Source organism: Lepidochelys olivacea (assembly GCF_965140295.1).
Source record: "Lepidochelys olivacea isolate rLepOli2 genome assembly, chromosome: 8".
Classification (NCBI taxonomy): Eukaryota; Metazoa; Chordata; order Testudines; family Cheloniidae; genus Lepidochelys; species Lepidochelys olivacea.
The window spans coordinates 29566419-29588057 of NC_140418.1; the positions used below are offsets into that span (position 1 = coordinate 29566419).

General features: G+C 45.0%; 2 protein-coding genes across 2 annotated transcripts in view; both read right to left on the minus strand.

Annotated features, from left to right (window-relative positions):
• The window catches only part of LOC311525128 (rho GTPase-activating protein 7-like), a 148827-nt gene that overhangs the window by 96956 nt on the left and 30232 nt on the right, over positions 1 to 21639 (minus strand). The window lies entirely within an intron of this gene.
• LOC311525130 (uncharacterized protein) lies at positions 2522 to 4384 on the minus strand. The gene is made up of 2 exons (XM_084636941.1): positions 3751 to 4384; positions 2522 to 3083 (listed from the first exon to the last, which is right to left on the minus strand). Exons 1-2 carry the CDS (start codon positions 4274 to 4276, stop codon positions 2830 to 2832), a joined length of 780 nt encoding a protein of 259 aa, XP_084493067.1. The 5' UTR covers positions 4277 to 4384; the 3' UTR covers positions 2522 to 2829.

Genomic DNA, 21639 nt, shown 5'->3' on the forward strand with positions numbered 1-21639 from the left:
TCATCCACATTTGGCACCATCTTTCAACGTTTTCTGTACTGCATGCTCTGTCTTCCCTTATAGTCTGCGGCAATGAAGCCCAAACTGCTGAGGAGTATGCCGACGAGTCTCGCCAGCACGTCACGTTTGGCAGTGGAGTTATTCCTTATGATCCAAAGTGACAGTGAGGGCTCCAATGATATCGACTCCAGTAACGCATATGACATGAGTTTGCTTGTGGCATCCATGGACATGCTCACCACCGTGGAACACCGCTTTTGGGAAACAAGCACTGAGTGGTGGGATCACATCGTCATGCAAGTCTGGGACGATGAGCAGTGGCTGCAGAACTTTTGGATGAGAAAAGCCACTTTCATGGGACTGTGTGAGGAGCTCGCCCCCACCCTGCGGTGCAATGACATGAGATTGAGAGCTGCCCTGATGGTGGAGAAGTGGGTGACTATTGCAATCTGGAAGCTGGCAACTCCAGAGAGCTACCGATCGGTCACTAACCAGTTTGGAGTGGAAAAGTCAACCGCTGGAATCTTGTTGATGCAAGTTTGCAGGGCCATTAATCGCATCCTGCTCAGAAGAACTGTGACTCTGGGTAACATGCATGACATTGTGGATGGCTTTGCACAGATGGGTTTCCCTAACTTGCACACATATTCCAATTCTGGCACCAGCCCACCTAGCATCCGAGTACATTAATCGGAAGGGGTATTTCTCTGTGGTTCACCAGGCACTTGTGGATCACGGTGGGCGTTTCATTGACATTAACCGGAAAGGTGCATGACGCATGCATCTTTCAGAACACTTGCCTGTTCAGGAAGCTGCAAGCCAGGACATTTTTCCCAGACCAGAAGATCACCACAGGGGAAGTTGAAATGCCTATTGTGATCCTTGGAGACCCTTTGTGACAGGTGTCGGTCGGTCCTCCGAGCCCCTACCCGTGGCAGGCCTCGGCCACACCTTCCAGGCATTGGGGAATTAGCGGGAAGGTGTGCCGGCCGGAGTCAATAGCACGCCCCTCAGGCAGGGGAGCGCCGGCAAGAGTCAGTAGCGCACCCCTCAGGCAGGGGAGCGCTGGCAAGAGTCAGTAGTGCGCCCCTCAGGCAGGGGAGCGCCGGCAAGAGTCAGTAGCGCGCCCCTCAGGCAGGGGAGCGCTGGCAAGAGTCAGTAGCGCGCCCCTCAGGCAGGGGAGCGCCGGCAAGAGTCAGTAGCGCGCCCCTCAGGCAGGGGAGCGCCAGGGTAGGGGAACGCAGGCCCACCCAACTCCACTGCGTTCCAGCCCAGGGCCCTGACAGTGGCGGGAGGCGAAGGTCCCGCCACTGGATCAGCGGGGCTATCCGCACCCGCTGACCAAACACACCCACCCCACGGTGTAGTTCGGCCCCTGGGCTACTTCCTACACGGTCTCTCAGGCGGGTCACTCTGGTCCCTCCATCTCCTCCGGGTATTCCGCTGCGGGCAGCTCCGGTCCCTCCATCTCATCCAAGTATTCTGCGGCGGGCCACTCCGGTCCCTCCATCTCGTCCGAGTATTCTGCAGTGGGCCACTCCCGCTCCCCCTCAGTATCGGACTCACGCTGGCCCAGGCTGCAGTCAGGCCCCTCCAGGTCCTCTGGGTATTCAGCGGCCGGCAGCCCTGGTTGCCACAGGCCTTCCCCCCAGTCAGGCTCCTCCTTGCCCAGGGCTTCGCCTGGGTCAGCAGCAGGATCGCGAGGGAGCAGCCAGCAGTGTCTGTCTCCCTCCCTGGTGCTCTCCTCACTGGGCAGAGGGCCCCGCCCTTTGTACTTCCTGTCCCACCCTTCCCCTTCCGGGGATTGGCGGAAGCTTGGCCTGGCCCCGCCCACTCAGGCTCAGAGGGTGGCTCTTTACCCTCTGGTTCGGAGGGGAGCCACCCTGGCTCCCTACACCCCTCTTACCCTTTAATGCCGTGGCTCATGAAACCCTACACAGGGAGCCTTGACAGCAGCAAGGAATGCTTCAACAACAGGCTGAGCCAGTGCAGAATGACTGTGGAGTGTGCTTTTGGCCATTTAAAGGGCCGCTGGCATTCTCTGTATGGGAAGCTGGACCTGGCCGATGACAGCATCCCTGCCATTATATCTGTGTGCTGTACCTCCATAACATTTATGAAGGGAAGGGTGAATGATTCACTCAGGCATGGAACTCGGAGGTTCAACACCTGGAGGCTGAATTTGAACAGCCAGAGAACAGGGCTATTAGAGGGTCCCAGTGCGAGGCTGCAAGGATTAGGGATGTCTTGAGGGAGCAATTTGAGGCTGAAAGCCACCAGTAATGTCTGGTGCCCTGCACGGGAGTGAAGTGCAGTGGGTCCAATTTTAGTAGGAATCTTTGTTTGCTACACTGACTTGCAGTGCCTTTCTTTCCTGGGCTAAGGTATCTTTTACTTTATGCAATAATAAAGAATATTTTCAAAGACAAAAAATCCATTTATTGAAAAAAAAATTCATTTATTGAAAAGAAACACAACTGCTTGAGAAACAGAAAGGGCAAGGGGGTGGAGTGGGGAATGGTACAATCACAGATTTGTGTATGTCCTGTTGTCATACTCAGCCTTCCTGTCTGGAGTGCTGTGCAATGAGTGCTGCACTTCAGAATGGCTATACTGCATGGTGATGGGGGCTGAGTGCAGCGGGTAAGTGTTGTAGTTTGCAGGGCTGGGTGGTGAAGCTACGGGTGTTGGAGGCAGCTGGTGGTGGTAAGAACCCGGATGTTGGGGTAAGTGGGTTGGAGGTGACATGGGGGCACAAGGGAAAGAGTTTTGGAACAAAGGCTGCAGGGGCAGGCGGGCATCGTAGTGCTCTGCCTGCATGGCGTCCACTTATCTCTCCATTATGCTTATCGTCCGATCCGTGCTTTGCTGCCGGAGCACCGCGCTTTTGTGCTGACGCTCCTCATTCTGCTGGAGGATCCTCCTTTCACTCTCCCACCACTCCTGCACTTTTCGATTTTCATTACTTGAATGCTGCATTACTTCATGGAACGTGTCTTCCTTGTTTCTATGTGGCCTCTTTCTGATTCTTTGGAGTCTTTCGGCCGGTGATAACACGGACGGTTGAGATCTCAAGGTTGCATCTGTAAAGGCAAAATGCAACACTTAACAGAGGCAGCATTGTTCACACCAAACAGAGCAATGAGTCCCCCCTACTTAAGGGCGAGCACAGTCTACACAATAGCATAATTTGCCCATCCCAAAGCAAGCGCACATAACCCACGGGAGCCCCAAAATCGTGAGTAAGCACAGGGTGAAGCGTGACTGATTGTTTCACGATTGTACTGTCCTCTGGGTTTCTGTGCCTGGGGGAGAGCCAACAGTGGCAGGGGGCCCCTATACTGAACACTGTCCCCACATTTTCCACAGGAGTTCTTCCTGGAAGATACCTCACTGCTGAGGGTGACCTGGGAAGCAAGGGAGGGTCTTCTACTGCAATGCGGCTTCTGCGCTGGCCCATATGCAGCTTGCCTGTGTGCAGCAATGGTCCCCCCACCCCTCAAGGCACAGTGGCATGGACAAGTTAGCCTGAGTGGGACAAGGACCACAGTGGCTCTCCCGAGAAACCTGCCCAAGCGCATTGCTCAAGTTCTGGATGAGACCTTTAAAGAGATCACTGAGGCCAATTACCATGATGTGAGAGAGCACATCAACGCCCTATTCTGCATCTAGGTATGCATGCAGCCCGAACCCTCCTCGCCCCAAGAGCCCTCACCAAATAACTTCCTTCCCAAAATAAAAGCTGCTTACCGGGAACCTCCTCTGGTGTTTGTACTTCCCCAAGCACCAGCCGCTGCAACAGGCTACCTTCCTCCTGGCTTGAGAACAGCTCCTGGCTGCATGCATCCAGGGATTCCGGGGTGTCTTCCTCCACCTTAGAACTCTCGCTCCCGCTTTGCTCCTCCTCCTCCTCCCACCTTGTTGAACTGGGCTCTGAAGTGTCCATGGTGGTACTCGGAGTGGAGGTGGGGTTGCCCCCAAGTATCGCATCCAGCTCTTTGTAGAAATGGCCGGTTGCAGGGGCAGCACCGGAGTGACTGTTTACCTTGCAGGCTTTGTGGTAGGCATTCCGCAGCTCCTTCACTTTAACCCTGCACTGCAGTGCGTCCCGGTCATGGCCCCTTTCCATCATGTCCCTTGATATCTGCCCGAAGGTATCATAATTCCTACGGCTGGAGCGCCGCTGGGACTGGAGAGCTTCCTCCCCCCAAACACTGATGAGGTCCAGCACCTCACCATTGCTCCATACTGGGTCTCGCCTGGTGCATGGAGGCATGGTCACCTGGAAAGATTTGCTGAGAGCACTCCACACCTGGCTGAGCAAACAGGAAGGGGATTTTCAAAATTCACAGAGACTTTAAAGGGCAGGTCTGATGGTTGGTCACCTGAGGGCAGGGCAGTAGAGTTCAAAGTGATGACCAGAGTGGCTAGAACAGGCATTGTGGGACACTTCTGGAGGCTGATCAGAGCGCACTAACAGACCAGGGCGTCCACACTGGCACCTCAGCGCTCCAGCGGGGGTGCACAAAATGTTATTCCACTCGCCAAGGTGGAGTACCAGGAGCTCTCTAGCCACAGAGTCAGAGTGTTCTACGTGCCTTGCCAGTGTGGGTGGGTAGTGAGCTAGTGTACCTGGGGCTCCTTTATTGCGCTGTAACTCGCAAGTGTAGCCAAGCCCTCAGAGCGTCACAACTAAATACAAGGTGGAACAGATTGTTTAGCATAAGTAGTTAACATATTTCAAGGGACCATTCAAGCTGAAGTGGCCCATTACCACTTCTCCAGTCATGGGGAGGGGAGGGGGAAGAGGAGGCAGAAGTTAGTGGATTATAGGTTGTTGTCATAAAGCATAAATCCAGTGTCTCTGCTCAGTCCATGATTTTTAGTGCCTAGCAAAGTTATTAATTTAAGCTCCCAGGCTTTCCTTTTGAAAGTGTTGTGCAGGTTTTCTTTGAGAATGAGGATAGAGAAGCCAGATATAGAATGATCACTTTGTCAAAAGTTTCAGAGTGGTAGCCGTGTTAGTCTGTATCAGCAAAAAACAATGAGGAGTCCTTCTGGCACCTTAGTGATCACCCACAGGTGATGTGGTGTTTTGTCTTTGCTGACAGTCAACAGAGGGGTCCAGAAGCTAATAGGCTAGGGAGACCTGGCTGACATCTCATCCCTCCTATTGGTTCTTCCAGAGCACTTATATCTGCACACCTGCCAGTCTGGCATCTTCCATTAGAAGCAAGAGAAAGACTAACAGCAGGGTAGGCCCCTTACTTAATGAAGAGAGAAAGACAATAACAGAAAATGCAGCAATTGCTGAAGTGTTAAATGTTTTTTTTGTTTCAGTTTTCAGCAAAAAAGTTAGCAGTGATTTGGTGACTAACATAGTAAACATCAGTGTAAATGGGGTAGGTTCTGAGTCTAAAGTAGGGAAAGAACAAGATAAGAATTACTTAGGGCTTGTCTACACTTCTGGCTAAATCTGCACTGCTGTGATCGATGCAGCGGTGTAGATTTAGCAGGTCTGGTGACAACAAGCTAAGTCGTTGGCACAGCGCTCTCCCATCGACATCTGTACTCTACCTCCCTAAGAGGCGGAAGGTAAATTGGCAGGAGAGTGTCTCCAATCAACATAGGGGGGTGTGGGCACCGCTGTAAGTTGACCTAAGTTACATCGACTTCAGTTATGTAACTTACATATCTGAAGTAGTGTAACTTAGGTTGACTTACAGAGTTAGTGTAGTCCAGCCGTTAGACAAGTTAGATGTCTTCAAGTCAGCAGGGCCTGATGAAATACATTCTCGAATGCTTAAGGAACTGGCTGAAGAGATCTCTGAGCCATTAGCAATTATCTTTGAGAACTCATGGAGGATGGGAGAGAGATCCCAGAGGCCTGGAAAAGGGCAAATATAGTACCTATTTATAAAAAGGGGAATAAGGACAATAATGCAGGAAATTATAGACCAGTCAGCTTAACTTTGGTACCCAAAAAGATAATGGAGCAAATAATAAATTTGTAAGCACCTAGAAAATAACAAGGTGATAGGTAACAGTCGACATGGATTTGTCAAGAACAAATCATGTCAAACCAACTTAATATTATTTTTTGACAGGGCAACAAGCCTGGTGGATTGGAGGGAAGCAGTAGATATGATACATCTCAACTTTAGTAAGGCTTTGGATACTGTCTCACATGACCTTAGAGTGACAAGGTGGGTGAGGATATCTTTTATTGGCCCAATTTAGGAAGAGGGTGGTGAGAGCAGACAGAGTGATGGGGGCAACAAGGGATAGACATATCAAGTGGGGTCCTGTGGGGATCTGTCTTGGGTCCAGTTCTATTCAGTGTCTTCATAAATTATTTGGATAATGGCATAAGGAGTACACTTATAAATCTGGGAAGGGTTGCAAGCACTTTTGAGGACAGGATTAGAATTCAAAATGATCTTGACAAATTGGAGAAATGGTATGGAATAAAGCGGATGAAGCTTGGGAAGGAATGATCAATTGCATAAATACAAAATGGGAAATGACTGCCTAGGAAGGAATACTGCAGACAAGAATGTAGGGGTTACAGCGGATCACAAACTAAATATGAGTCAACAATGTAATACTGTTTCAAAAAAAGTAAACAGAATTCTAGGATGTATTAACAAGTTGTGTAAGCAAGACATGAGAAGTAGTTTTTCTACTCTACCTAACACTGAAAAGGCCTCAACTGGAATACAATTCTGGGGACCACACTTTGGGAAAGATGGGGACAGAGGAGAGCAACAAAAATGATCAAAGGTTTAGAAAAGATTGCCTCTGAGGAAAGATTGAAAAAATAGGGCTTCTTTAGTCTGGAGAAGAGAAGGCTGAAGGCAAACATAAGTCTTCAAGTACATACAAAGTTGCAATAAGAAGAGGAAGGAGGTACATTGTTCTCCTTTACTACTGAGGACATGACAAGAAATGATGGACTTAAATTGCAACAAGGGAGATTTAGGTTAGACATAAGGAAAAACTTCCCAAGATTCCCAACTTTAAGCATATTTAAGCACTGGAACAAAATAACCTAGGGAGAATATAGAATCTCCATCACTGAAGGTTTTTAAGAACTGGGGTAGACAAACACCTGTCAAGGATGGTCTAATACTTAGCCCTGCCTCAGTGTAGAGGACTGGACTAAATGACTTACTGAGGTCCCTTACAGTCCTACATTTCTATGGTTCTATGATCAAGATTCATCAAAGCACAAAAGCATCTAGAATGGCATGATACATTTGGCTGTGATCCTGCAATGCAACCTGCTAGCATGGGCTCCTGCATCCATATTTATTTTCATGTTGATGTTATCAAATGTTTTCCCATTTTTGTTGATGGAAAATGAATGTAGCCATATAGTGTTCATATTAGTCAGCCATTTGATATGTTTACATTTTACCAAAGTGCAATATGCTTTAGAGATTGCAATTCCCTTGTTTGTTCAGCAAATTCATCATGGTTTAGCCTATAAGAGTAAAGCCCTCTAACAGGATGGATACATTTCCACAAAACTCGTACAGTTTTTTAAAACAATTCTGTATATGCCATTCCAAAACTACCCAAACCCCACATACTCAGTGGCTAGTATACTCTACAATTTTACAGAGCAATGTTTAAAAAAAGAAAGCGGACTCAAAACCAAACTGACACCACTAATGCTACAGAATTGGCTAAAAAGTCAGCTCAGAAGAGATAGGAAACACATGGAAATGAAGCTTCCTGTATATGGCTATGAATAGCCATGGGATAGGGATTAATTATGCAGAGTTTGGCATAATACATCTGGACAAATTCTGCCGTCTGTTATAGCCTAAGACTCTAATTCAAAGAGACTGCACAAGTGTATCTGAGGGGAAAATGTGTCCTGTTTACTGGTTAGTACAACATAGTCTCCAAAATGCCAGACCGGCTGTAGATGGACTATTTCAAGGCATTGAGCCCAATCCTGCTTCTACTGAAGTTTATGGGAGTTTTGCTAGTGACTTCTCGGAGAGCAGAAGGAGGCCCTTTGACTAACCGGTGACTGAGTAATATTAAAGCAGTCCATTCTCCCCTTTATGCTGCTTCATTGGAATATGAAACCTTGACGTTTGAATTTATCACAGCCAAAGATCTGGCCAAGTCTCATGGAGAAGATTCTTAATATTTAACATATACACTAGTTAATCTTTTTCCTGGGATATATTCATTCCTGCTGGTATCAGGATGCAAATTGTACCAGTAAGACCTGCTGCAAGTCAGGTAGGATACACCTCAGTAGAAGGGGCAAGTTATGTGCAATGCTGACAGTCTGCGGGGTGGGGGGGGGTGGGAAAGTGTGTTAGGAAAAGCAGCATCAAAATCTGTCAGGGGCTTCATAGGATCAGTGCATCCTTCAGCTACTTTAGCCATGTCCCACCTCTGCCAGCTCCGCCTGCTTTTCTCCCCAACAGAATAGCAGTGTGGTCACTTTCTATTACTGCAACCTTCCGATGCTGGATTTTTTGCTACTGGCAGAGCCTGAGGGTGGTTTTAATATTATATGTAATACAATGATAGGCAAAGGTGCCCGAATGCCAGCTGTAAAGCTAGACATCTTTTTAACCACAGAGTGGAGAAAGCAAAGGCCACAAGCAGTACAAATTTATTTTCAGTGCCTATCAACAGATCTCCAGACTTAAGATTGAGAGTACAGTCCGGTCTCCATGTCCAAACTTTGGCTGATCTGCTCTGAACACCAACAAGGATGCCAATGAATGCCACTTGTAATGATGGTTTTTATAATATCCACTAGGAACTAGACTGAGACCACCGAACTCATTTAATAGATTGGCCTATGATGGACATTCGATGGTAGCGACCTTCAATCACTACCACTCTGGGCTTGATTTGAATTCCCAGCCTTGTTGTGAAAATCCTGTATCTCATTATTACTAGTTCTCAAGGCTAGTCCATTTCCAATAATCTATCAGTCTTATTGTCTTTGCTGCTGAAAGGCACTGAAGAAACTTCCACAATGTCCAGGAATATTTCAAAATAATGCCCTAAGAAAAAGGTGGGTGCTTCTCCTCAAATTAGACGATGGGGACATTGTGTTACACAGCGTGTGTCACAGCTGCACCTTAATGAAGTTGTGATGTCATCAGCTTTGGACTATCCAGTGCACACAATTTATAACATATGTAGTAACATTTTTTACTTTTCTTCCTACAAAACCAAACATAGTATGACACCTAGTGGCAGGACATCACATGAATAAAACAGTGGCCCAGTGAAAGCTGTGCATGTCATAACCCAAAGGGCTACAGACTCACTAATGGTTATTATGCATTTTAAGTACTTTTAATCTCACCTATATAGATGTTAAAAAGGAAGGATTTTTATATTACAGTCATTCGGCCCAGCCCCTTCATGTATACTTTAACAATAACATGAGAGAACACTTCTGAAAAAGGTAGTGCACAGAGGTTAGTATATTTAAATAGCACTCATCTTTGTGTAATACTTTTCACAAGTATCCCCCCATCTTATCACACTTTTGATGAAGTTTATGAAAACAATCTTGGCAAGATTCCTATAATGCACTGTTTGGACATGGAAAATTTTTAAAAGGATGAAAAAAGGATGGTAAGATCTCAGAGGCAGGGACTGTCTGTTTGTTCTGTGTTCCTAGCACTTAGCACAATGAAGTCCTGAGCCATGAATAGGACTCCTAAGCACTACCACAGTATAAATAATAATGAAAGTGAATGACTTTTTCAGTCCCTGAGTTCTTTTCCTTCAGGACAGGTTTAAGGAACACTGAAGGGCATGTGTCAGGGGGGGATAGCTCAGTGGTTTGAGCATTGGCCCTCTAAACCCAGGGTTGTGAGTTCAATCCTTGAGGGGCCATTTAGGGATCTGGGGCAAAAAATAATAATAATAATAATAATAATAAATTGGGGATTGTGCCTGCTTTGAGCAGGGGGTTGGACTAGATGATCTCCTGAGGTCCCTTCCAACTCTGATAGTCTATGAGCACTGCTGCTAATTGTACTGCACCTGCTCTGTAAAAAGAGTAATTCAGGTCACAGGCAATCCAGCACCTTTCAACAGTACTAACTCAATTGGAAATTAAATTGATATTACTGGCCCTGTCCTAAAATGAATACAACATGGCTCTGTCAAATTAATATGTTTCCAATTGCTTTTATTTTGTACCCTTAGGAGTGGTAAAGTAATGCTGGAAGAATGAGGATATCTTACACCAAATGTTGTCGAAAGGCCATCACGTCTTATAGTAGCAATGCCCTATGCTGTTATAATTCTCTCTTAGATATTGCTGTACACATTGGCATTTCTTACTAAAACCCAAATGTGACAAGGTGCAAAAAAGCCAACACGAAAGACTGGCCTCTTGGCCAGAGCAATCCGCTTTAACCATTGTACTCTCCTTTTCTTTGACTATTACCTGCCTCGCCTCCAAACAGTGACCAGCCCCCTCCCACTTCCTAAACTCTCTCATAATGCTCCCATGCAAGACAACACCAATCCATCCAAAGCCCTGCATGTTCAGACTGTGACTGCTCTTTGGGCCGGAGACTTTCTTTTTATTATTTATGTGTTCAGTGCCTAGCACAAAGGGACCCTACCATAATAAATATGATTAATAATAATAAAGGTCAGGCTGAGAACAAGCTGCAAGGAGACACCTAACAATGAGGAACTCTAGAATCCAATGAGGATTTTGTGAAGGGGGCAGGTCAGGATTTATGCTAGAGAAAAGTCCCATCCCATCCAACTTCTTTGCTGCCAGAAACCTTCATTAACCTACACTAGCAGCTCCACTCAAGGCACAAAGTCCTCCCAAAAGAGCCATTTTCCCACTGTAACCATCAGAGAATGAGCTAGCTTCCTATGAATTTAAAAGGAACTTTCAGCAGAACCAGTGTCCAAAGCATCCCCATTTCATCCTGTAGTCTTCCATTTATCTACTTCATCTCAACAGGTCTATCCATCATTATTAAGAATGATTAGAAACAAAGAATTTAGGTCATACATACAGGATGGGTGACTATCTTGGGAAGCAGTGACTCTGAAAAAGATTTGGGGGTCATGGTGGATAATCAGCTGAACATGAGCTCCCAATGTGACTCTGTAGCCAAAAGAGCGAATGTGATCCTGGGATGCATAAACCGGGAAATTTTGAGTCGGTGTTGAGAAGTTATTTACCTTTGTATTTGGCACTAGTGTGATTGCTGCTGGAATACTGTATCCAGTTCTGGTGCCACAATTCAAGAAAAGTGCTGATAAATTGGAGAGGGCTCAGAGAAGATCCATGAGAATGATTAAAGGATTAGAAAACATGTCTTATAGTGAGAGACTAAAAGAGCTCAATCTATTTAGCTTAACAAACAGAAGGTAAAGGGGAGACTTGGTTGCAGTCTATAAGTATCTATGTGGGGAATAAATATTTCATAATGGGCTCTTCAATCTAGCAGAGAAAGGTCTAATATGATCCAATGGCTAGAAGCTGAAGCTAGACAAATTCAGACTCAAAATAAGGTGTACATTTTTGACAGCGAGGGTAATTAATCATTGGAACAATTTACCAAGGCCATGGTGGATTCTCCATTACTGACAATTTTTAAACCAAGATTGGATGTTTTTCTTAAAGATCTGCTCTAGGAATTATTTTGGAGAAAGTTCTATGGCCTGTGTTACACAAGAGGAAGCTCAAACTAGATGATCATAGTGGTCCCTTCTGGCTTTGGAATTTATGAATGTCTGAATGAATCATGCTCGCTCACACTCTCTCTCACCCAGCATTGAAATTGCACTGCGGATAAATAATGAAAGCATCACTGGGGGGAAGGGAGAGCACGCAGATGCACAAGAATGATGCTGTAGTGTGGTGGTGGTGGTTAGATAACACCCCTGGGAGACACAGGATCCAGTCCCCCTACTCCAATGACTTTTTAAATTATTTACCTACAGTGGAACAGCTTCAACAGATGGGACTGAGGGCGCTGCACATCTGAATATCCCATAGTGGCTAGAGCACTCATGTGAGAGGTGGCAGATCCTTGTTGAAATCCCTTCTCCCATCTCAGGGGAAGAAGGGGATTTGAATCAGGTATCTCCCACATTCCAGGTGAGTGCTTTAAGCACTGGGTTAAAAGTTTAGAGGGAAGCTCCTCCCCACATCCCCACCTTTTTGCCAAAATGGAGCCTAACACCACAGCTGAGAATCCCAACTAGAAGGTGGTGCCTCCCTGCAGCCCAGACTTAGGTGCCTATCTCTATGAGAGGGGTGGGGTGGGGCTTAGCATTTCCCACTGGCTGCCTTAGGCAAGGATCATCCAGTGTGCTGGCCTTTGTGAATCCCATTCTGAGCTGCCTATCTCATTCTTTGCCCAGGCACCTAACCCAGGCTTTGTGAATCCCAGTGATTTTCTAGGCACCTAAAGGTTAGGCTCAGCATCACCACACCTAACAGTACATCTACACAACAATTAAACACCCACAGCTGCCCGGGGTCAGCTGACTCAGGCCCTAGGGCCATAAAAGTGCTGTGACGTTGGGGCTCAGACTGGAGCCTGAGCTCTGGACCCCATGATGGGGAATGGTCCCAGAGCCTGGGCTCCAGCTAGAGCCCAAACATCTACACAACAATTTTTAGCCCTTTGAGCCTGTCAGCTGACCCAGGCCAGCCACAGCCAGGCTGCAGGTCTTTTATTCCACTGTAGATGTACCCTCAGTTTCTTTGCGAATCTAGACCTCTAACACTAGGACAAGGCTATCTGGCCCCAAACACCTGCTTTTCTAGGTTATCTTTACCCACATATGTATCATTTACCCTCTGATTTAATGTCCTTTCCTACTGACATGGTTTCTTCCTTTTGATGTCTCTCTCTTTCTCTCTCAACAGTTCTCTATATACAGCTTTGAAAACCAAGCCTTAGCCTTTGGTTTATAAGCATCCCCAACCTGAGTTCCTCTAGGCTAAGTCTCCTTTTGTACCTCTCACCAACTATGCAGCGCTGCATCTCTCTGTGAGATTCTGCCATCTGCATGTGATTGCAAAATGAAATAAGTGAGTCATTAACCCTGCTCCCCTGGCTTATGGTCTAATGCAGAGTGGACAGGGAGTTTGCTGGATGAATCACTCCTTATGAAATGGATTTTAGATTAAATCATGTTTTTGTTTCTCGAGCTCAGTGGGTTATTTAAACAAAACATTGATTCCTGTTCATATTTCTGAGACTTTGGATGGTTGAATACCAGTGAAACTTATGGTTTCCATTATACCAGATGAAACAATCTTCATTCCAGTTTGCATGCAGGCCTATATTTTTCCTCAAGATTATGTCATAACTGGATGTCCTGGAAGTTTTTATTAAGGGAGCATTAGTGAAGCCAAGATTTCACGGCTCAGGTGCTCAGATACTATGGCCAAAGGGCAATATATGTACTTAGATGATTGATATCTCTTGCTTTCCTCACAGCAGTAAGAAGCAAGAGAGTATAGTAATATTCCCTTTACAACATACATGTTAAGTAAAATGTACCCCTATTGCTGGCCCATGGACTGTGTATTCTGGCTTTAATGTTTCATTGGCACTAGATAGGGTTGAATACAATTTGGCCAATTCACTGTTTGACACAGCTTTCCTTTTTCCTCAAATGATTTATTTAATGGACCAATAGTTCCTAGTATCTGACTAGCTCTAATGGCTATGTAAATGAAACCCTCCTGGGTGTGGTGTTCTGTCCCATCTAGTGGTATCCAGACCACTTAAAGAGAGAAAATGAGTCTGCTCTACAGCCTTAGCTAACAGTCAGTTCGATTCTGCCCGCAGATGACCGGGGTATGTTGGTGCTATATAAACTCTTCACAGAAGGTGGATGTATTCTACTCTGCCACACAAGGCTGGCATTGGGGAACAGTGGCCAAAGGGTTAATTATCGTCTTTCCTCTCACATATTATCACATCCAGCTCTATTTCTTTCCTTTTACAAGGGATCGTTTTCATATTTTGCCTTCTGTTTCAGAGCTAGCTCCATTTCATGAACCATCAATGACTTATGCTATACAAGCCAGAATACATTTCAAAGAGATTTAGTCCATACAGTTTGCATCACCAATGGAATGGCTACAGTGCACCAGAAGTTCTTAGTCAAATGAAGTAAGATAGCTAAAACCAGGGAAATCGACTAATGATTCACAATTTTACATGTTGAAATAAGAGCAGTTGCTAACCCATGTCTGAGAGGTTACTGTAGTACGATGAGTGGAACTGGAGAAAGGTCAGGTTTCAGAAGGGTCTTAGCCTGGCATGAGACCAGGGGTTCAGTAAAGGAAACTGGGACCAAGCTATTACCAGACAAACACAGACCACTCTGCATGTAATGCTGACTGGCCTCTCTGCATTTCTACATTGCCACCTGCCTCATCACTGACTGGTAATGAATAGAGCTGGACAAAATTTTTCCTCCAAAACTTTTTTCTGTAAAAAAATACAGATGTGTGTCAACAGAACATGTAAGGAATGTGTGTCAATTTCAGAGAATTGTACTGGTAAAACAAAACAAACTCCTCTCCCCCCCCCCCACCAATATATTTCAAAAAAGTTGAAACATTTCAACATTTTTGAAATGAAACATTTTGATTTTTTGGGTTGAACAACTTTTTGTTTTGGAATTTCCTTCAATTCCATTTTTAAAAATGAAAAAAAACATAAAAGTGTTGAAATCTAAATGAAATGCTTTGTTCGCTCCAATGCATTTTTTTTTATTTGCCAAAAATTCAGAAAAATTTAATTTTGGGGTTGACCAGAAACAATTTATTTTTATTTTTCAGAACTGCCAACAAACATTATTTCCGGAGCTCCACTAATGAAACAGCTATGATGTTGGCCCATCCCAAACATTATAAAATCACAAGCCTGCCTCCCCCCAAAAGGCATGACATTAGCTTGAAACTCCTGAGATGTTTTAAAATAATAAATGTTGAGTTGGTTTTATTTGCCTTCTGGTTTCTGAGCTGTTTGGATGCACTCGCTTCACATTTTCCAACTTTTCTCTGCAATCATGTGGTCTAGAAAAGAATATTTTAGACATACGAAAGCTGAGATTCTCATACAATGTGAGGAGTCCAGAAGCTGGGGACTCATTAAACTCATGAAAACTATCAGCACTGCCAGTCTGTCAAATTGTTCCTTATTCCTCCAACTTTTTTTTACAGTAAAAGGTAACCACTTCTGAAAGTTATTTATTCATTACAAATGTCTAACTCCCACACGTATCCCACAACTGCCAAATCCTGTTCCTTCCCCTCTGACTGTGGAGGGGCCTGCTTGCCCTGAAAACATTGCAGTTCTGTTGTGGGGGAGGGATGGGCAGGATTCTGGAACAATCCTGCCCATGGAGCATGGATACACTCTTGACCTCACAACATAAAATCTTGGTGATCTGGTGGTGTCTGGGTAAGGAATTTGTGCCTATTTATTGGCTTTTCCTGTATTAAAACAGGCATTCCGTCTCCTTGATTTGCACTTAATTTATTGCATTATAGGTCAATTCCAAAATGTTCTCCTATATCCTGGCTGGGATGATTTAACTGGGAATTGGTCCTGCTTTGAGCAGGGGGTTGGACTAGATGACCTTCTGGGGTCCCTTCCAACCCTGATATTCTATGATTCTATGATTCTATGATATGTGACTATTTGGCAACGTAACTCTATTATCCTCTTCGAGATGTTTAGCTTATTTGATCACTTCACTCATTTGCTAAAAAAATATGTATTGTTCTACTTGGGGGGGGAAAGATATAAATTCCATTTCCTAGAAACCCTGCCTGTACAATGGGCCCTCAATCCTGGCTCTCAAGTGCTGCAAGCTAATCACATGTCATCATAACTATAATACTCCATGGCATGCAGCCAGGCTGACTCAAACTGATGAGAAATAAATTGAGTCAGTACTTGGCCAAAGAGCATCAGTGGAGAGGTTTAGTTTACAGTGAGGAGAAGGGTGATAAATGCACATTTATTCTCTGCTATGGCTTTTGCTATCAATTTGCCAAAACAAAAGTCCAGTAACATGCAATCAAGCTGGATGATCTAGGTTATATTGGGTGTTATAACCTTGTGATATTGCAGCTGAGGAGGGCTACAAGTTAATTTCCTTTGGAAACTCTAGAATATTTCATTGATATTTATCACAGTTGGCATATGGCTCAAAGAACACAGCACATTTAATGCTTTCCACCTTCTGTGCAAAGAACTCACAATGTTTTAAAGAAGTCATGAATTACCTAACACACCTCTGCAAGGTAGGTAAGTATTCTCTTCATTTTACATATGGAAAATTGATTGCAGACTTGTCCAGTACAACGAAGCAAGCCTTTGGCAATGCCCGGAACAGAGTCCAGATTTCCTGAACAGTGATATAACAGCTAGACATTGTTTTCTCTCTTTACTTTCCATACAGGAATTGTGTGGCACTTCATGGCAATGCAACCACTTCTGGGGTAGAATACAGCAACCATTATAACAGTCAGCAATGCTCTATGAGAGTCCAGCACGGAACAGTGAAGGTGAATATCAAATTCAAATGCAATGGCAGGGGATTACAAGTGAGGGGGCAGTTACTGGATCTCAGTATATCAAACAAGCCGATATAGAAAATGGATTCTAAAAAATACCTCTGTCTCCTCACTGGGGGGAGAGAGGAATTGGGAGTAATGCTGGGTTATCAAGAGGACACATGCTACTGCATATTTTATCAGGATAGCAACACCCTGTCCGTAATTCGTTCCCACTCTTCCTCCTCCACTGAATGAACTGTTAGAAAAGCCAGGAGAACTTCTAGAGTCAGGAAAAGAGCGCAGTGTAACATTGGTAGCAGCAGCACCAGCACTAGCTGCATTGCCAATCCATAGCCCCACCAGAGAAAGAGAAGACAAAATGATGGATAGGAAAGAAAATCATGTTCCTGGACTCCTCCAAAGAGTGAACAAAAGCAGATCTGCTTAGACACTAAAGACAAAATCTTAGCATCAGATTCTGCCCCATTCCTTTCCCGCCCCAGGCACCCTCTCCTGCTTTGCACCACTCAGGCATAAGGCTGTAGAGGAGACATAGAACCACCTTTGCCATGCCAAACACAGAACAGCTGCAGCTTCCACCCTTAATTTCTTTCTTTCCGTGTTGAGATCATTCATTTTCCATCATTCTTTAGCAAGTAGCATTAGTGTTCAGGCTAATGTTTTAGTTTGATTTTCTTTCTAGTGTTTATATTTTCCCAAGAGTCAATTAGCCTTCCCTGATGGAATACACATGCTGCAATTCCCACACTACAACCCACTTCCATGTCTCACATTAACCTCACTTGCTTTGCGATCTTCTTGTTCAAAGCCAGCTAAATAGTTTTCTTCACCCTAATTATATTTATGTGCCTAGGGAGGTCCTTATCCATTCAGGCAGTGACAGATTAGATGATCCCTTAATGGCAGTCACTCTGCACTCCTTTAGCCCTTCATTTCTGATGAGGAGACACTCTGTGTCCTAAACCAGTGACTCTCAACCTTTCCAGGCTACTCTTCCCCTTTCAGGAGTCTGATTTGTCTTGCATACCCCAAGTTTCACCACACTTAAAAACTACTCGCTTACAAAATCAGACATAAAAATAAAAAAGTTTCACAGCACACTATTACAGAAAAAGTACTTACTTTCTCATTTTTACCATATAATTATAAAATAAATCATTTGGAATATAAATGTTGTACCTACATTTCAGTGTATAGTATATAGAGCAGTACAAACAAATTATTGTCGGTATGAAATTTTAATTTGTACTGACTTCGCTAGTGCTTTTTATGTAGCCTGTTGTAAAACGAGGCAAATATATAGATGTGATGTACCCCTTGGAAGACCTCTGCGTACCCCAGGGGTACACATACCCCGAGTTGAGAACCACTGTCCTAAAGCAATCCCAGTTCTGTTTCACTTTGGAAACCTTAGCTGTTCTTCCCTCCTGCTCTCTCGCCTCCCTCCCCGTGTGAGGACAGCACATCCTGGAGTTGATATTTTCAGTGGGGCACTATATATTTGTTTAATAAAACCAAGGATACTCTTCAATTTGTGACTTCCATTTCTCTGCCAGTCCCTGGAACTTTATGGCTAATAGAGCTGTGAGAGGTTAAAAAACAACAACAAAACCACGAGATATCTCTAAAGTATCATTCAAGTAGTGCTTGCATTAGTGCTGAGTATTTCTTAGCTTTCATACCCTTTATAGATTTGCTTTTTAATTACTGCAGGAAAGTCCGATGAAAGCCAAAGTCATATTTATATAAATCAATATCAAATGCTTTATGCATTTTCCTTGGCCTGACTCCTGGAGAGAAGGTAACTGCTACCCTCTAGAGGAAGAATCTGCTTTTAATGTTAATGGAAAAGCCCTTAAATTCTATTACACTGATGCATAAGAAATTAGATTTTGTTGTAACATTTCAGGAGCTGGAGTATTGGATTTCATTGTCTCTATTTATCATGTTAATTTTTTTAGTACCACACATTCTGTCATTGTTAAAATTCCCGTCCCCTCTACCAGTAAGGTAAGTGTGAACTGTATCAGGATTCCATCAAGGTCAGGACGGATACCCCCCACATTGTTAGCCTTTACCATTTCCTCCTTTTTCCACTGACATGCCTTACTCCCCCTTAGATGGAACAAGACTGAAAGAATAGAATAGACAAAAAAAGAGAGTAAACCTCCTCCTACCTTCCATGTGAAGAGTGAATTGAAATGTATTACTGTCCTGTATGGAAAACATAAGAGCCCCTAAAAAGCCACCCAATGTAAATCCAGCTTTAAGGAAACTAAGGTTATAAGATTGCATGTTTGGCTTTAAACAGAAATGTCAGGACCCACCCATGGCTGGGTGGAGAATCCCTCCATGAAAAGATGGAAAAAACAAATACAGTTCATTGAAATGTCTCCAAAAGTTTCAGCCTCTTCCAAGTAATTCTTCACATCTCTTCAATACTTTTGACTTGCCATTTCCTTTTCTCTGCATTATTCATGAGGAGCCACAATGACTGCGAATAGCTGGTCAGAATCAGTATTAGCAACATAATCATAATATGATTTCTACTGTGGTCAGAATCAGTATCAGCAACATAATCATAATATGATTTCTACTGTGCCATATATGTGGATGGTATGGATTCATAATAGAGACTGATCTGTGCCCCAGGGAGCTTATAATTTAAATCAGTCATAAAGAAAGGGATAAAGTGGGGAGAAGTATGTGAAGGACTCGAATTACAACAGGAGGAGATCCTGAGATAAGCTATGGCATGGAAGAGTCAGAAATGCCATTTTTTCATTACTAAGGAACAAAGGCCACTGTTGTCCGTTGCTCTGAGTTTTACCATTAGCACCACCAAGAGTTTGAAAAGGTGAAGAAAAAAAAATATGGTAGATCTGGTGCTTTTGCACTTGAGCTGCATTCTGTACTGAAGATAGTTTCCATTTTTAAACAATCACTACATTACATTTCTTTTTGCAATTAAAAAAGAGTCACACACAGAGAACATTCAATTGTAACAGATAGACACTTTTTATCAAGAAGCTGTGAGCTGGTTCTGCAAAATGAAACCCCAAACCAGTCGTGGCTCAAAACCGAGTTCCATTTTATCTAAACCACCAATGTCAGTTTTGGGGTCTTACGGAAGGAAATGTATTTTGGTTAGGCCTTGCTCTAACTATCCATTTTCACTTACTCCATTTTCAGAACCAGTCTCTTTTTCAGCTGAAATTTTGCATATTTGATTACAGGCCAAGAGGGATTAAAGAAAGATTCAAAGATTAATGATAATAAGCAACAAGGCAAGTCTAGTCAGTCATTTTGGAGCTATTCGAGGTGCATTTTTACATTCAAATGTATGGTGTTAAGGAGGACAAAGTAAGGCCAACCTTTAGGTTGCCCCATTAGTTCAGTCCAGATTTCTCCTTGAACTGCCTTGGAGTAATCCAGTCCACAATATTAGAATTTTCAACATGCACTGCTCCAGGGGCGCAGGGTCCTCAATGAACAAGGGCTTAACCAGGGCTGTCCCTAGCTATTTTGGTGCCCTACGCAGCTCCTGGGGCTGTGTGGGGCCCCAGACCTCCATGGGCGGGAGTGGTGGGGGCTGGCCCCAGGCCTCCATGTGGGCTCTGTGGGGGGGCTCTGTGCTGACTCTGTGTGGGGCCCCAGGCCTCTGTGGGGGACAGGGGGGGGAGAGAGGGGCTGGCCACTTCCTGCGGGAAGTGGAGTGACCCGGCCCCACCCTGCTCCGCTCCCCTGGCTCCCAGCTGCGCCTCCAGCAAGTGCTGGGGGCGGTTCTCCCCTCCCCACAAGCCTGGGAGCCAGGGGAGCAGAGCAGGCTGGTGCCGGGTCACTCCACTTCCCATAGGAAGTGGCCAGCCCCCATCCCCCATGAAGGCCTGGGGCCAGGTCCCCCGCTTACAATGCGGTGAGTGCAGGGTCGGGCCTGGCTGCAATCTTCAGGGGAGTGGGGGCGGGGAAGGGACGGGGCTGGGGCAGAGCAGAGGCGGGGGCCTGGGGAGCACGCAGCTGCACAGGGCAAATTTCCAGGTGCCCTACGCAGCTGCATGCTTTGCGTATGGGTAAGGACGGCCCTGGGCTTAACCTATCTATCTAGCATGTTATATGCCCACTACCAGTGTAGTACTTGAGCAACTCCAACTATTCACGGATGTCGCCTCAGAACATCTCTGTGTAGGAGGGATGTATCATTATCCATCGCTGATTTACAAGTTACTAATCTTCTCATAACTGTTCTTCGAGATGTGCTGCTCATGTCCATTCCAATTAAGTGTGCGTGCACAGCAGCCGGAAGATTTTTCCTCTAGCAGCATCCGTCAGGTCGGCCTGGGTGCCCCCTGGAGTCGTGCCTTCATGGTGCTCAATATAGGGCCCTGCTGACCCACCACCCCCTCAGTTCCTTCTTGCCAGCTACTCTGACAGAGAGGTAGGAGGCTGGGTATTGGAAAAGACATGAGCAACACATCTCGAGCAACAGTTATGAGAACATTAGTAGCTTGCTCATGTCCATTCCAATTAGGTGATTTCCAAGCCTAAGTTTTGGAGGCGGGCTCAGAGCGTAAATGTTTGCAGACTGAAGTACTGCTCTACCAAAAGCTGCATCATCTCTGTCCTGCTGGCGATGTGACTGTATGAATGGAAGACCACGTCACTGCTCTGCAAATTTCCTGGGTGGGAACACGTGCCAGGAATGCTGCCGACAAAGCCTGTGCCCTGGTGGAGTGCACTGTGAGCGGAGGGACAGGCATCTTTGCCAGGTCATAGCATTCTCGGATGCAAGACATGATCCATGATGAAATCCTTTGGGAGGAGACTGGGAGCCCTTTCATTCTGTCCGCTACCACAATGAACAACTGAATGGACTTCCAGAATGGTTTGGTTTGCTCAATATAAAAGGCTAAGCCTTTGTTCCCTGCTGTTTGCATGTGGCTTAGGGAAGAAAACTGGGAGAAAGATGTCCAGAAAACTGGGAGAAAGATGGTTGACTTGAAACTGGGAGACAACCTTAGGGAGCAATGCTGGATGAGGTCTGAACTGAA

Bases quoted from the DNA above. Each gene is read 5' to 3' on its own strand.
- LOC311525130 (XM_084636941.1), bottom strand. From the start codon at position 4,276: ATGCCTCCATGCACCAGGCGAGACCCAGTATGGAGCAATGGTGAGGTG. The intron at 3,084-3,750 runs GTAAGCAGCTTT...TTGCCTTTACAG, and splicing joins AACACCAGAGGAGGTTCCCG to ATGCAACCTTGAGATCTCAA.